This window comes from Ipomoea nil, unplaced genomic scaffold (assembly GCF_001879475.1).
Source record: "Ipomoea nil cultivar Tokyo-kokei standard unplaced genomic scaffold, Asagao_1.1 scaffold1735, whole genome shotgun sequence".
Lineage (NCBI taxonomy): Eukaryota > Viridiplantae > Streptophyta > Magnoliopsida > Solanales > Convolvulaceae > Ipomoea > Ipomoea nil.
In genome coordinates, this window is record NW_017618163.1 from 1,407,382 (window position 1) to 1,422,380 (window position 14,999).

The 14,999-nt window shown below is 39.2% G+C and overlaps 1 protein-coding gene across 1 annotated transcript; it reads left to right on the forward strand.

Annotated features, from left to right (window-relative positions):
* The first annotated feature begins 6,017 nt into the window (after positions 1-6,017).
* Positions 6,018-10,216, forward strand: LOC109192015 (protein FAR1-RELATED SEQUENCE 5-like). Its single transcript, XM_019342643.1, has 4 exons — positions 6,018-6,093; positions 6,296-6,394; positions 7,821-8,643; positions 8,839-10,216. Exons 1-4 carry the CDS (start codon positions 6,018-6,020, stop codon positions 10,214-10,216), a joined length of 2,376 nt encoding a protein of 791 aa, XP_019198188.1.
* Positions 10,217-14,999: the final 4,783 nt, after the last annotated feature.

Here is a 14,999-nt window from a genome sequence, read left to right on the forward strand (position 1 = left end):
TAATTTTCAAAAAAAATCAACTAAATATAATTCAAGTTAATATTGGTAAAGTTATAATGCGAATAAAAATTGTGTGGGTGTAATAATGAGTATTGATAACTTGTACACCAGGACTGGATCAGAAAAATCAAGTTAGGGGCCGATATGATGTTGTAGAGAAAAATTAACATGTTAGTCGACATTTAAACTAAACGTGCCATATCATTATATATATCATACGTTATTGTGATTATTATTTAAAGTGTGCTTGAGAAAATTGCAAATGACGTCAGATTACAGAAGATACTAAGATACTATTATGTGTATAGTGTATACAAATCTACTAAATATAATTTTTTTTTTAAAAATCAACTAAATATGATTCAAGTTAATATTGGTAAAGTTATAATGGGAATAAAAATTGTGTGGGTGTAATAATGTGTATTGATAACTTGTACACCAGGACTGAATCAGAAAAATCAAGTAAGGGGCCGATATGATGTTGTAGAGAAAATTTAACACGTTAGTCGACATTTAAACTAAACACGCCATATCATTATATATATATATATATATATATATATATATATATATATATATATATATATATATATTGTGATTATTATTGATAGTGACTCTAATACCTATACTATTTATATATATATATATATATATATATATATATATATATATATATATATATATATAACAAAATACTTTACCAATTTACCTATACATTGTTTGGGTTGTCTGACCATTTTTTTTTTTTTTTTTTGCATTTGAGTCAGTTTGGATCATTTTTCATTTTTAGTCAATTATTAATATTCATTTTCTTTTTCAATTGGCCTAAATTCTGTGCAGTTTTTATTCTTAGTTAATAATGCTTTCTTGTAATATTCATTTTTAAGCTATAATTTCACCTCTAAACATGGTGTGAATAAACCAATAAAACAAATGCATATTCAAAGTGATGTAAAACCATGCAATCTTACAATTTTTTTAAAAAAAACACAAATTTTAAAAGTTTTAATATAAAATATAACAAAAACATTGAAATGATCAGAGACAAATGTCAGTAAAATGCCCGTCATCAATCATAGAAACAATGTTTAATGCCCAAAGGCATAAATGGCTAGGCTCTCAACAAGAAAACATTTTATTAATAATTTCAATCTAGCTTCTCAACCTCCTCAGCCTTAACAGATGCACCATCCTTTGCATCACATTGCTTGTTACACTCCAGAGTTCCAATACGACTTTCGGTCACCTCTCCATCTAGAAAGTCCTAAAAGGCAGGAAAAGTTAAATAACTAAATAAAGTTACACAAAAAGGAAAAAAACATTAGTGACAAATAAGTAATCACAAATGCAAACAATACTGCACCTCATCAAAGAAATCATCATCTTCTTTGTCATAAATATACCTAGAGAAAGTTGCATCCTTGAATTCTCTCACAACTGTGTTAGAATAGAACTTCAATATATACTTGTGACTGGTTTTGTTGGGGAAAATTGCAACGTCAACGCGCGATCTGGAAGCCTTTTAAGAAGCACGGACACTATTGGTGTATGGTTGAAAGGAAATATGTGCCGTGTTATAATAACACTACCTTAAAAGCGTTATTTGCCGGTAACGGTGCAGTTAGGACCCTGGCACGCTTTCGACAGGCTACACAGACCTTCTACGGATAGCATGCACTAGCAATAACGTAGGCGAACCTCACTATTGCTCAGACTTTAATAGGCAGACACACATTATATATTATATATACATATTATATATATATATATATATATATATATATATATATATATATATATATATATATATATATATATATATATATATATATATATATATATTATAATGAGTATGAGAAGGAATGAAGAAGAAGATATCTCTTTTTGTGTGTTTTAGACAAAAAGACAAACTCCTTTATATACTGTACAAAGGAGAGATTTCAGCTCATTTCATCCACATATTAGCTAGAAATTAGGGAGTGGAAATGAGCAACCCATGCAGCCACTCCTTTGTACGTGACAAGTCATTAGTGACCATGTATCCACATTATGCGCTGCTTGCTTTGAATGGAATGTTTCCAACAATCCCCCACACATTCAAAGTAGGGGCTAGAAGAAGGTAATGTCTGAGCAATACAAATGAGTTGATCTTAATGTCAGTGTTTGAGAACTTGAATTGACACGTAGTGACACTGAGTAATTTTCTTCCCGGGAGTGATGTGAATCTTGAACTGACCGGTTAGATAAATTTTGAACTCGAATGCACACACCAACTCAAAAAGCAGGTTCTACAAAAGTCAAACTCTTTGACTTCTTATGAACACCCTTAGTATTAAAGAATGTTACGTCTGTCTCAAAAATGGACTTCTACCCTGTCAAAGTCTATCACAAAATAGACTTTTAACTCTGACAAGTCTTATCGCATTACAAATTTTTATGTCTTATCAAGTCTATCTCAATATAGACTGTTAACTCTATCAAGTCTATCTTAGTATAGACTACCATTAAAGGCTTATAGAGTAGTCAAGGACATAAATCAGTTGTAAGTCTTTTCTTTCTATCATAGGCTGTTATTTGCAATGCAAACGACAGTTTGTGAATCACAATGTGGTGAAGGTGATGGACACCTCCACAATTACACGGTTATCACCATGTTTCTTAGCCACTCGGCTTCTTGGGATAACCCCATTATCTTTCATAAGAGGCGGTTAGCCCTTTTCTACTCAAGTTAGGGATCTCTTTAGGTCTATCTCAACATAGACCATGGTAGCCTTTTTCCACTCAAGTTAAGGATCTCTTTAGGTCTATCTCAACATAGACCATCCCAATTGAGTATAAGAGGCTAAACTTCCAATGTGGGACAACATGGATAGGCAAAAGGAAGCCTTTCCTTTTAAATGCTCCCAACAATCCCCCACCATTAAAGGGACTTAGGCTGATGCTGTCATTGCCTGACAACGATCAAAACAAATTTTCATGCCAATGTATAAAACTTGAACTGTCATATAGTGACATTAAGTACTTCTCTAAACGGGAGTGAATTTGATCTTGAACTCATCGAATAGACAAAGTTTGAACTTAACGCACTTAATTTGCTTTGGTCGCTTTAAAATATGTGAGGTCATACTCTTGACCCTGAGATATCCCCTGTTAGGTCTATTCTAGGATAGACCTTCGACTCTGTCAAGTCTACCTCAACACAGACCACCATGACTGGCTACAGAGTATCTATGGGCACCACGAGCACTTTGTACTCATGTCATTATGCGGTGAATTCATTAGGTTTGTCTCAACAAAACCACCCTTTCTCAAATAGTTATGAATTCATTAAGAGCTGTAGCTCAACCTCACATGCGGTGAATTCATTAGGTTTGTCTCAACAAAACCACCCTTTCTCAAAGATTTATGAATTCATTAAGAGCTGTAGCTCAACCTCACAAGTACACACATTGTCGGAATGACCAACTAGTGTACTATTTTGTAACTCTTTTCATGGCTTCGTTTGACCACAGAAGTGGGATCCACCACGAATTCATTACCACTTGGACTTTAAGTCCTTCCAATGAGTCAACGACTAATCCTCATAATTAGCCCTCAAGTAAGTTGATTCTCTTGACCAAACTTACATGCACTTTGACGAGTACTTCGTTTACTCGTAAACAATCCCTTGAGATTTTCATGTTTAACATGAAACATTCTCTTTCACCATTATTCTCAATACCACAGAGAAACTTTTGATGAAAATATAAGGAGTTTATTACCCCCACAATGCAATACTTACAAATATTTTTGTCAAGCGTATTTGATCTCTTACCCAGACTGATCTTTGGTGCCCAACGTTAGCTCCTTTGTAGACTGAGTTTTGCCGATTTGCTTTGTGGAGCATTATAGAAGCTTCGCACTTTGCCTGATACATGCTCAACAGTTGAATATATTTCAACAAGCTTGGTTACCTCAATTGATCACAATTACCCTTTAACTAGGAATTATAGGTATTTCAATATGACTCAACCAAGAGTTTAAATAATATATATACAAATGTTCATTGTTAGTAAGCCATAGAAATAATGTTGTCCACATGCTACATCAAGTTGAACAACATAATCACAAATTTCACATCATATTCTTTATAAGAAATTAATCTCATACAAAAGGAATATGTTTGAGTTCATATTTATTCAGAATATCTCTCAACAATGAGACTTCACAGTTGCCACTAGCACAATTTTTTCCTTCCCTTAAGGAATTTAAACCTCATATAAAGCATTTATAGGATGCAGATCAATATTACTATTGCAGTACTTCAACAACTTCTATTGCAAGGCTTTGATTGTATTAGCAACATATGAAAGTCATCCTCATTTCAGGTAAAGATCAAGTGGCGCTCTAACTAGCCTGCATGATCAACACCCTACATCTTAAAACTCCCAGGTCGAGTGGTGAAACCGAAGTTTACTTAAAAACCATCTTCCTAGACAGAGTGTTCAAGAATGATGACTTTTCCATGTTCTCACTAAATTACAATTGAAGCCTATGATATATGCTCTTAATTTTATACAAATAATTTTAGTAAAAAGTTTGAGTAATATCTATGCACGAATTATTTCAATCAATGTCATTAGTATTCAAAATACTAAAGAAATAAGTACTACTAAGTAATCAAAATCTAGACAGCTCAACTAGAATTCAGTACTAAGATAACCATATTTCATGCGAACCCTTAGAACTAGAGCAAACATAGTTACTCAAAATAACTATTTATTTAAAGAGACTCAATACTCATCTTGCTCTGTCAGATTGACTTTTAATAGTTTTGCCCTTGTGATGGCAGCACTGGTGAGCTCGGTGTCCTTGCTTTCTGCACGCAAAACACCTTCCTCTAAACTTCTTGATTTTTCTACTACTTTCGTTGTAGACGGTTCTGACACTTTGATTTTCAGTTCCATTGACACCGTACTTTTCTGACAGTGATTCCCAAATGACTTTTGCCGAATCTTGTTTGACATAGATGTCGAACAAATCGTCATTCATTTGTGACAGCAGGTATCCTCTGGCTGCCGCATTGTCATTTCTAAATTGAATCAGAGTTACACCCGGTTCTTGACCCGGAATATAATCTATTTCAGGAGAGCTTTCTCTCGATTCTTCACCCGGAGTGTAATCAGAATCATGGTTAGCTTTTGTAGCACCAAAGGGAGAGAACACTGTTGGAGTAGGTTCAGGTGCAACTGAATATAACACGTAAACAAACTTTAATTGTTCGAAAAGAATAAGCATTCTTTTAGCTCACCTACTGTAATTTTTCCCATCAAGCGCGGTAATTTTTGATAGATCCGGTATGACAGAAGGTGCCATAATGTTAAAGGCTGACTGTTGCAGAATAACGCTTTTAACTGTTGGGGAAAATTGCAACGTCAACGCGCGATCTGGAAGCCTTTTAAGAAGCACGGACACTATTGGTGTATGGTTGAAAGGAAATCTGTGCCGTGTTATAATAACACTACCGTACAAGCGTTATTTGCCCGGTAACGGTGCAGTTAGGACCCTGGCACGCTTTCGACAGGCTACACAGACCTTCTACGGATAGCATGCACTAGCAATCACGTAGGCGAACCTCACTATTGCTCAGACTTTAATAGGCAGACACAAATTATATATTATATATACATATATATATATATATATATATATATATATATATATATATATATATATATATATATATATATATATATATATATATATATATATAGGGTTCTTTTCTGGTGCACACCCTTGTTTTAATGTGAACTAGTGGACTGTTGTGGTGCACTGATTTGTGCGATCTGACGGTTGGAGATTTGGTGCATTGTAGTTCCCGTGCACTGCCATGTAGGGGTGCATTTCAGAGTTTGCGATAAACTAATTTTAATAAACTGTGCGTGTTTCCTGCAAACTATGCGGTCGTTCATCATTTGTGTTTTTTTTTTTTTTGTTTTTCCGTAGCACATACCCTGGAGAGATTTGCGCGTGGAACCATGGAAAGCACCGCACCACAGACTACCGGCGACTACGGCATGCCGCCGCTGCAACCCCCTCCGGGCAATCCACCAGGTACGTCCCCCATGTTCACAGAGCAGCATGATGACAAGCAACAACCTTTTCCGGTGCACCAATACCCTATGCGCTTGCAAACCACCGACGAGCCAGAACTCTTCTTCTGATCTTGACATCCAAAAGCCAGTCAGAATTTAATGAAGTTAATTAAGCTTACATTTTGTCAAATGCTATGTTTAGAGACTTTTCACTTTTGCAGTGGTTAGATTTGCGCGTGGAACCATGGAAAGCACCGCACCAGAGACTACCGGCGACTACGGCATGCCGCCGCTGCAACTCCCTCCGGGTAATCCACCAGGTACGTCCCCCATGTTCACAGAGTACCATGCCAACCAATAACCTTTTCCGGTGCACCAATAATAGTTCAAATAGTTCGGAAAAACTTCTTCTACCTCTACTGTTGAGAACGAATTGAAATTTAATTTTTAAAGCTTTGTTGTGGAAAGAAATTCTGAATTTTCCATTTTTTTTTTTTTGGAATGCTTGTTTATGCGAATTGTACTATGAGCCAAGCTCCCCTAGCCCAGTGTGTTGGATCGGATATTGATTATCTATGAACTTAAAATTTCATCACATTTAAGTTAAACGCTCAGTATTGGAATGTTCAGCTGTCTTTCTACTGAATGTTCATATCAGTTTTACAGAATGTCTATCGGGCCTCATGTAGCTATGCCAGCAATATTGCCAATGGATTGCTGAAACACTTAGAATGATAGTATATGAACTAACTATTTAAATACTTGGAACATCATGTATACATCACATTGACATATTTTTCTGTTCAGGATCGGTAATTGTTGTTATACATGTTGGTAGTGTTTGATAAAGTTTATCTAATCTGTTGTTTTGAGATTATAGAGTAAATTGTCTACTTTTACTTGTTTGGTGGCTAAGATTTTTTAACTTACTGAAGCTAGTAATCCATAACTTACATTAAGGACATTATTAGCATGATATGGTATTTTCTCACCACTGGAATATATAGTAATCCATATCAATTATTTGATTTAATTTAGATTAGTGGCATCATTTTCTATGAAGCAATAGTGGCATCCTGTTGTATGCTTGGGTTTTCAAAAAAAAGAAATAGGCTTACTTCACTTGAATCATAATTCCAATCCGAACTCAAATGCGGATTGGTGTTTTGCTCGAAAAATCCGTGAATCTATATTTGATTATCGTGTCATAAGGAAAAAATGAATCAGAAATCTTTTTGGATTGAACGTGTTTTACTATTTTATCATATTTGATCATCGTAATTTCTACTCTACCTTCCCGGAGTTCATTCTCCGGGAACTCCATTGAAAATATTCCGTTGGATTCTTTACAATCTACTTTTTTTATTTATACGATCTCGTTTGAAATCATATCAAGACATTTCTTATTTGATATAGCTATTTGCGCAAGTATTTTACGGTTAAGAAGCAATTGGTTCTTGTACAGATCGTGTATGAATTTACTATAACTATTATCCTTTAAATTTGTGATTTTACTTAATTAAGTCATGGGGAAGTATGCATTTAATGAAAACTGTGGCGGGTAGCATGCAATGGATGTTCTGAACCTTTTGGCAGGCTGCATATTGCTACAATTTGTCTATTTTTTGGGGATACATGTTGACTCTGTTGCTGGTTGGGTACAGTTATTATAATATAATAGCTCAAACTAACATTTTTGGTATGCATATTCGGGTGTTGATAATTCTTTTTTTTTCCCCCCCGCAGCTGACTGGAGGCAAGAGAGTGTGGGCACGGGTGGGTACATCAGTATACCAGTCAAATATTGGTGGCCTACCGTGGATAGTGCAATTACCCCAGCTGTCGGTTACCGTTTCAACACAATAGCAGAAGGGGTGCATTTCTATATGACCTATGCGAGAACATGTGGCTTCTCTGTGAGGCAAGGCACACTAAAGCGAGGCCGTGATGGCAAGGTTACAACATGTTATTTGTTATGCAACCGAGAAGGCGTAAAAGGTGGCGGTAGAAGCACCCCAAAACCAGTAGAGGGTGGCAGTGGTGGTCCGAGCACTCAACGTAGGAGACGAGTATCTAACAGGGTTAATTGCAACGCTCGAATTTGCATCACAAAAGACAAAGGTGCGGGCTTCATTGTCAGTATTTTTGTTCCCGAACACACCCACCGCATGTGCTCCGAGCCTTCGAAACTGTTTATGCGAATCAACAGAAAACTGGACGTGGCCCAGCAAGCGTTCCTTACGAATTGTATTAAAGTTAACGTGGGTGGGTCTAAAGGCTTCCGATTATACAAGGAATCAGTGGGGTCGTTCGCCAACGTTGGTGCAACAGAAACGGAGTTCCATAATTTCAAACGGGACCTCCAGTCATACGTTGCCGATAAGGACGGAGAGATGATCATTGCAATGTTTAACCAAAAACATGACGTCTGTGAGAACTTTTTCTTTGATTACTATCTTGATGAAGGAAACCATGTTGCGCGTCTTTTTTGGGCTGACCACACCGGGCGTCAAAATTTTTTGAGTTTCGGTGATGTGATTTCTTTTGATGCAACGTATGGTACGAATAGGTATGTCAACGTTACACCGTTCATTCTGTGCATGCTAATCATACTGAAATGTAGTAGTCACTTAATATTGTTTTTGTGAATTTTTGTATTGTTCATGTTAAGTGCACGTTGGTGACATGTTAGTGGGAATTGGGCGGCGTCCGAATCACTAAATTTGTTGCCACCATGCTAACGTGTGAACTCGTTGTATTGCAGGTACAGTTTGGTGTTCATACCTTTTACCGGAGTAGACCATCACAAACGGTGCATTACGTTTGCTGGTGGGTTGGTAACTCGAGAAGACACTGACTCATACGTGTGGGTCCTGGAGAGATTTAAAACAGCAATGGGAAAGAGCCCCTTGTGCGTCGTAACTGATGAAGATCCGGCTATGAAGAGTGCTATTGCACGAGTACTGCCAGAGTGCCGTCATCGTTACTGCATGTGGCATATCATGACCAAAGTGAGTGAGAAGTCAGGGGCTGAACTATCAAAAGATCAGAATTTCCGTAACCAGCTTAACAACATTGTGTGGAATGAGACCATTAGCATTGATGATTTTGAAACGCAATGGCAGTCATTAATGGAGAAGTACAACTTAACGGGGCACCGATGGTTTACTAAATTATACACAGACCGGAGGTTTTGGATTCCTTCATATTTTTTAGATTTACCCATGAGCGGTGTTCTACGTACCACCTCGCGTTCAGAAGCGGAGAACAGTGCGTACGGTAAAAACACACGCCCACATTGTAGTCTGGTCGAGTTCTACGTGCAATTTGAGAGCGTCCTAGAAACTCAACGGCACAGACAAAGTAAATTAAATGCTGAGAGTGAAGGGTCCTTGCCTGATTTCAAAACTCCTTTAGCATTGGAGCGACACATGGCGCAGGTATTTACCTTAACAGTGTTTTATGAGCTCCAGGTAGAGATCGAAGCTGCATGTTTTTATTGCAGTGTTGTGGGGATCCATGCATATGGTGAGTGCATCCGTTACGACATTAGAGGGGAGTACAACGTTGTCCATACTGTTGAATATACCCCGTCTTTGACTATTGCGACATGTAGCTGCAAGTTGTTTGAAAGATTGGGGTTTGTTTGCCGGCATATGTTTCTTGTGTTCAAAGATGCCGAAATGGTGAGCTTGCCATCGCGGTACATCGCAGCACGATGGTGTAAGCAAGAAGGACTAGCTAGCTGGTGTGCTCGATGTTCTGACTGCCCTCCTTTAGAAACTGTGCCTAGTCAGTTGTGGACTGAGATACACAATTGTGCCGTGATAGTTGGAAGCAATAAAGTGCGCCAAACGCGAATGCTACAGGTAATAAAAGAATTAAGAGACGAGTTTCTGGGCGATGGTATGGACGTTGACCCCCCAAAAGGAAACGGTGTTGCCATTGCAGCTTTGTGCGGTGTGGAGCCGCCGACGTCCATAATTATCAAACCGCCAGCTCAAGCAAAAAACAAAGGGACCGGCAAGCGAATTAAAAGCCAACGCGAGTTAGCTATTGAGAGGAGTGGCAAGGCTAGCAGAAAGTGCGGGGTGTGCGGCGAGTATGCACATCATAATGCCCGCAGCTGTCCGTTGAAGTGATTAGTGCGCCCAAACAGACATTACTGGTTATGATTAGATACATTGGGATTTTGGCTAATTTTATTAATTCTAGGTTTCTATCCTTTGTATTTGGTTATTAATAATGACTTTGGAGTGTTTGTCCATTTTATTAATTCTTTTTTTGAATGCTACTAGCTCTATTACATTGTAGTATCTGTTCATATACTTTCTCAACCTACTGAAACACAAAGAGCTAATAACGCCTCCACTGAGGCTCGAACTCACAATCTTCCAAATGGAAGTCCAACCCGGGTACCATTGGACCACATAGTCCTGGTCCATTTTATTAATTCATTCCTCTGGCGATTTTAGCTAATTTTATTAACTCTACGTTTATATCCTTTGTATCCGATTATTAATAATGACTTTGGAGTGCAGATGCATGTGTATCTGGTTATTAATAATGACTTTGGAGTGTTTGGAGTGTGTGTGGGGTCTGCTTTCTGTGGTACCTGAATGGTGATTGGTTAACCTTCTAAAAACTATTAATTTTTTTTTTTTTGTGGGTGTGGGTGTTTGGCTGCCCGCATTATGACTGGTAAGTGGGGTTCTTGGATCTAAATACTCATGTTATCATTCTGTTTGCTGTTAATTTGTCCTAGGGATTCAAGGTGTTCAAATGTGGGGAAAATATATGTTGTCCTAGGGATTCTCTTGTGGTGTAAGCTTGTAATACCGATAAAAAGTTTCCAAATGCTTGTGTACCTTTGTTATAGAGTAAATATTTTAAAGCAAATTCAAGCATATACCCCTACCCAAACAAAAACAAAAGATTAAAGCATTTATGCATGCATATATTGTTGCAGTGGTAAATTTAATGTGTATTATTTGAAGCATGCAATGCATGCATTATATAAATGCCGAAAGGGGTATTGGGGTGGAGATGGGATAATGGGATTGGAGTAAAAGTGCATTGTATTGCATGCATGTAATTTAAATACCATCATCATTAGCAAATTAGAATGGTTCTGTCTTTTGTTTCTTTTATTTCGTGTTAAATTAACTATCTAAGCTACCTACCTTTCCCTCTCATAATGCATTTATTTCAACCTCATACCCCTGGTGCTTTTCATGGTCTATGGTGATAGTAAGTTAAATTAAGTGGTGAATTTATTTCATGTGTCGCATGAAATTAGTGGTGTATTTATTTCACTGAAGTTGTACTTTACCAAATTAGTAGTGTAAAATTAAATACAATTACGAACCCTTTCATGCATTTGTGCCGGCATTTTCTAGAGATAACATTGAAGAAATTTTTATTCCAGCCTGGAAAAGTATATATACCCCATATGAAGACTAGTGCTGCGCACCAAACTAAACAAAATTAAACAGCCAATACTTTGCTCAGGCTGTGCACTAACCTAAATAGATCTAAGCAGCCACTACCTCATACCCGAGTTTTTCATTGTGGTGCTCCTCCCATTAGTTGTTCGGCCCTATGGCGGTCATACTCCACTGCCCGTGTGCGGATATCATCGATGTTGGCATTGACTGTACATAGTAAGATGTTATGCAGAAACCTCGTCCGCATATTTTCAATCACTGCGGCATCCCCCGTCCCCAACCCACAATGCCAATATCTGGGATCTTGACCAACAAAATCTTCCATATGTCTCATTGTGTATACTCCCGAGTCACCGTTGGTAGGGTTGTCTGACCACGCCAACCTCATCCTCTCGGGCTGCATGTTCCTCAACCGCAGCGCCCGCACAGTGTGCTGGTTGTTATCTAGGTATGCGGCGAGTAGGTCCCTCTGGAAACAAAAGATTAGTTCAGCAGGTGTGCGAGTATACTTAACCAATAGTATTAAGTGTTGAGGGTGCATGATGTTTACCAACTCATTTGGAGCTGCGCCGTACATCTCTGTCCCCACGCTAGTCGTCGGTGAGCTGTCTATGATGAGAAACCCATTATGCTTAAAACTTACGCACATCACGTAGAATCGTGCCTCATGGAATACGGGGAAGAAATACTGCAAAACCCAAATAATAGTGGTTAGCCTACGATGTCCGCTATGCGTAGCCGATTGGATCGCCTATTCGGAACACGACTGGCGTCTTACCATGTCCAATGTGGTTGTCCCCACATGGTGAGTTGTTTGGAATTCAGCATCAAGACGCCGTTGAAACCACATTACCCTTTGATCCCGCCTGGCTGCAACGTTCACCACCGTCCCAATCTGCACCAATACTAGTTAGTAGATATATATAAACCCCAAGATGCTAATTGTGTTTGTTTGTGCACAGTGCGGTGCTGAATGGGTGCACTACGAAGAATATATACTCTTGTTAATTGTATATAGTGTAACATTATGTGTTGACTGTTTTGCGAAGAATGTAAATTAAATTGCATGATCCACACTACCGTCGCCGACGCTGACACAAACAATCGAGAAGGCATGTCCCGACCCCCCGGTTGCTCCCTTGCATTGAGCACCGAGCACCATGCATCTACCACTGGTTTCCCAACATCCGTCCTTGCCTTTAATGTTAAAAATTGATACCATCTGACTGTGCGCGTGGCATGGCGGAATAGAACTTCATTCCTGTATTTTTACTTTTTTTTAAAGACAAAATGACGGAGCCAACGCAGGCTTGTATATATTCGCACGTGACATCCATGCAACTTACCGATGACCGTGTGGGGAGTTGAACAGCCACATCCAAACGACATACACTGGTGGTAACGGTATGTTAGGGTACCCATTGCTGGTGCTGAAAAACATGCCAAAATGCTGGTCTGCCGCCCCAACGGTGGTCCTTGGCTGACGATCCGGGCCTGCTCTCACCCCTGGGGATACGGGCTGTGCTGTTGACCCCCCTCCCGGTTGCGCTTGCATGGATACCTGCACCTAGAAGTTAGAAAATACCATGCAAATCGCGCGTAATTCACATGGCTGTACCTATTAATACCCCTCACCTGCTGAGTTGGCGTGTGTACAGTTGACGGCCCTAGCGTGTTGCCGTCTGCCCACGTGGTTACGAACTCCTGAGTCAACCCTAGACTAAATGTTGGTGCCTCAAAGTCCCCTGTGTCCTGCGTTGCAACCTGTTGTGCCTGCCTTGGTATTATCGCTCGTCTTGCTTCCTCCTCCACCCGGTCTAGCTCCCTTATGAATTGCGAGTCTTGCCAAAGGTTGTCGTCTAGATGGCCAGTCGTCACAGTTTGTGGTTGAGGTGGCTGTGGGCCGGTTTGTGGTTGGGGTGGCTGTGGGCCGGTTCGTGGTTGAGGTGGCTGTGGGCCGGTTTGTGGTGTCCCTTTACGTGCCCAGCTTAATAACAGATTACCCACGTTGGCAATCCTCGGGAAATTTCGGTCCTCGAAAGCTAGTGTTTGATTTTTCCTTATTGTTTCTGCAACCCGTGTGGCTATCGCTAGCAGGTCCCTAGTCATGGCTGCGAATTCTTGGTGGAACCCCTACAGGCAAGCGATTGGTTAGAAAAGAAACAATATAGCAACGTCAACCGGTGCAATAGTAAGGAAACAATATGCATACCCCGGTAGAACTTGTAGTGGTGGCGTTGTGCACTGTTTGTGTAGCCCCGTCTCCTACTCGTGCAGTAGGGTTCCTAGCACGTGCCGCCGCCGCATGTACCAGTGCATCAACCTGCAGTTAAATCAATTTTGTTACGGACACTCGTGCACATTGTATAACCTAGTGCACCAGTTTATTTTGGCATACTGTAATGGGTCTAGGAACGCGTGGGCGTTGTTCAACCCGAGTAGCTTATGGTACTTGCCGTGCATCCCCCTATAAATGATTCAAAGGAAAAAAAAATGAACCACACAACTCCTGTACACATAAAATTAAATAAAACTAAAATTTAAACAACCTCCTGTATAATAAGCACAGGGATACGGTAAAATAATCTGCCCGGGCACTCAAATCTGACCGGGCACATAACAGATGTGCATACTTAATAAGAAATTAGGGCTATTACAGTATGAACCAGTATTACAATGCACAAACAGGCTATTCTGCGTGGTTTGTGCACACATTTTCTATGAGCTGCCATACCGTAACCGGTCGTGGCCCTTGGCCAATCCGAGTGTCCTGCGGTTCTCTCCGTGCACTATTATTAGGCGGTGCATCCTCCTGCATGTCCTGAATTAGACATACATATATAATAGTTCCATGCGCAGAAACTGTATATAAACTACTTAGCCACCACCTACATATCTAACTAGATATACACACCACAATCAAATTAAATAAACCTATAATTTAGGCAGTACGAAACAGTATTACAATGCACAAATACACTACTTTACCGTAATAGCACTAGGCCCGGCCCCGTGGTGAACTGGCCGTGGCGTGTGGCCAACCCGAGCGACCTGCGGTTCTCCTCGTGGACTATTATTAGGCGGTGCATCCCCCTGTAGGTCCTGAGTCAGACATACATATATAATAATGCCATGAACAGAAACTGTAGATACCTGTTTAAACACAACCTAAATATATAACTAGCTAGAAAAACTTAATAATAGATAAATCACAGCACAACACCGCTAATAATCTTTTTTTTTTTTTAAATACACTGGAATAACACAAAAAATGCACTAGTTAAAGTTGCTACCTCACTACCTAGCATCTCGATTACCTTCAGTTATTGTTTTTTTTTTTTTGGCAATTAGAGTATCTTGATTATTTTGAGTAACTAGTATTCTGTTTTTTACACTATTCCCATGACCTCCACCACCCGCAAGCAATAAAAATAAATAATAGACACTGGAATAAACAAACTGCACTAGTTAAGTTGCC

Excerpts from the sequence above, each read along its gene's own strand:
- LOC109192015 (XM_019342643.1), top strand. The coding sequence starts at position 6,018 with ATGGAAAGCACCGCACCACAGACTACCGGCGACTACGGCATGCCGCCG. Across the intron at positions 6,395-7,820 it reads CCCTCCGGGTAATCCACCAG|CTGACTGGAGGCAAGAGAGT; the intron begins GTACGTCCCCCA and ends TCCCCCCCGCAG. Across the intron at positions 8,644-8,838 it reads GCAACGTATGGTACGAATAG|GTACAGTTTGGTGTTCATAC; the intron begins GTATGTCAACGT and ends GTTGTATTGCAG.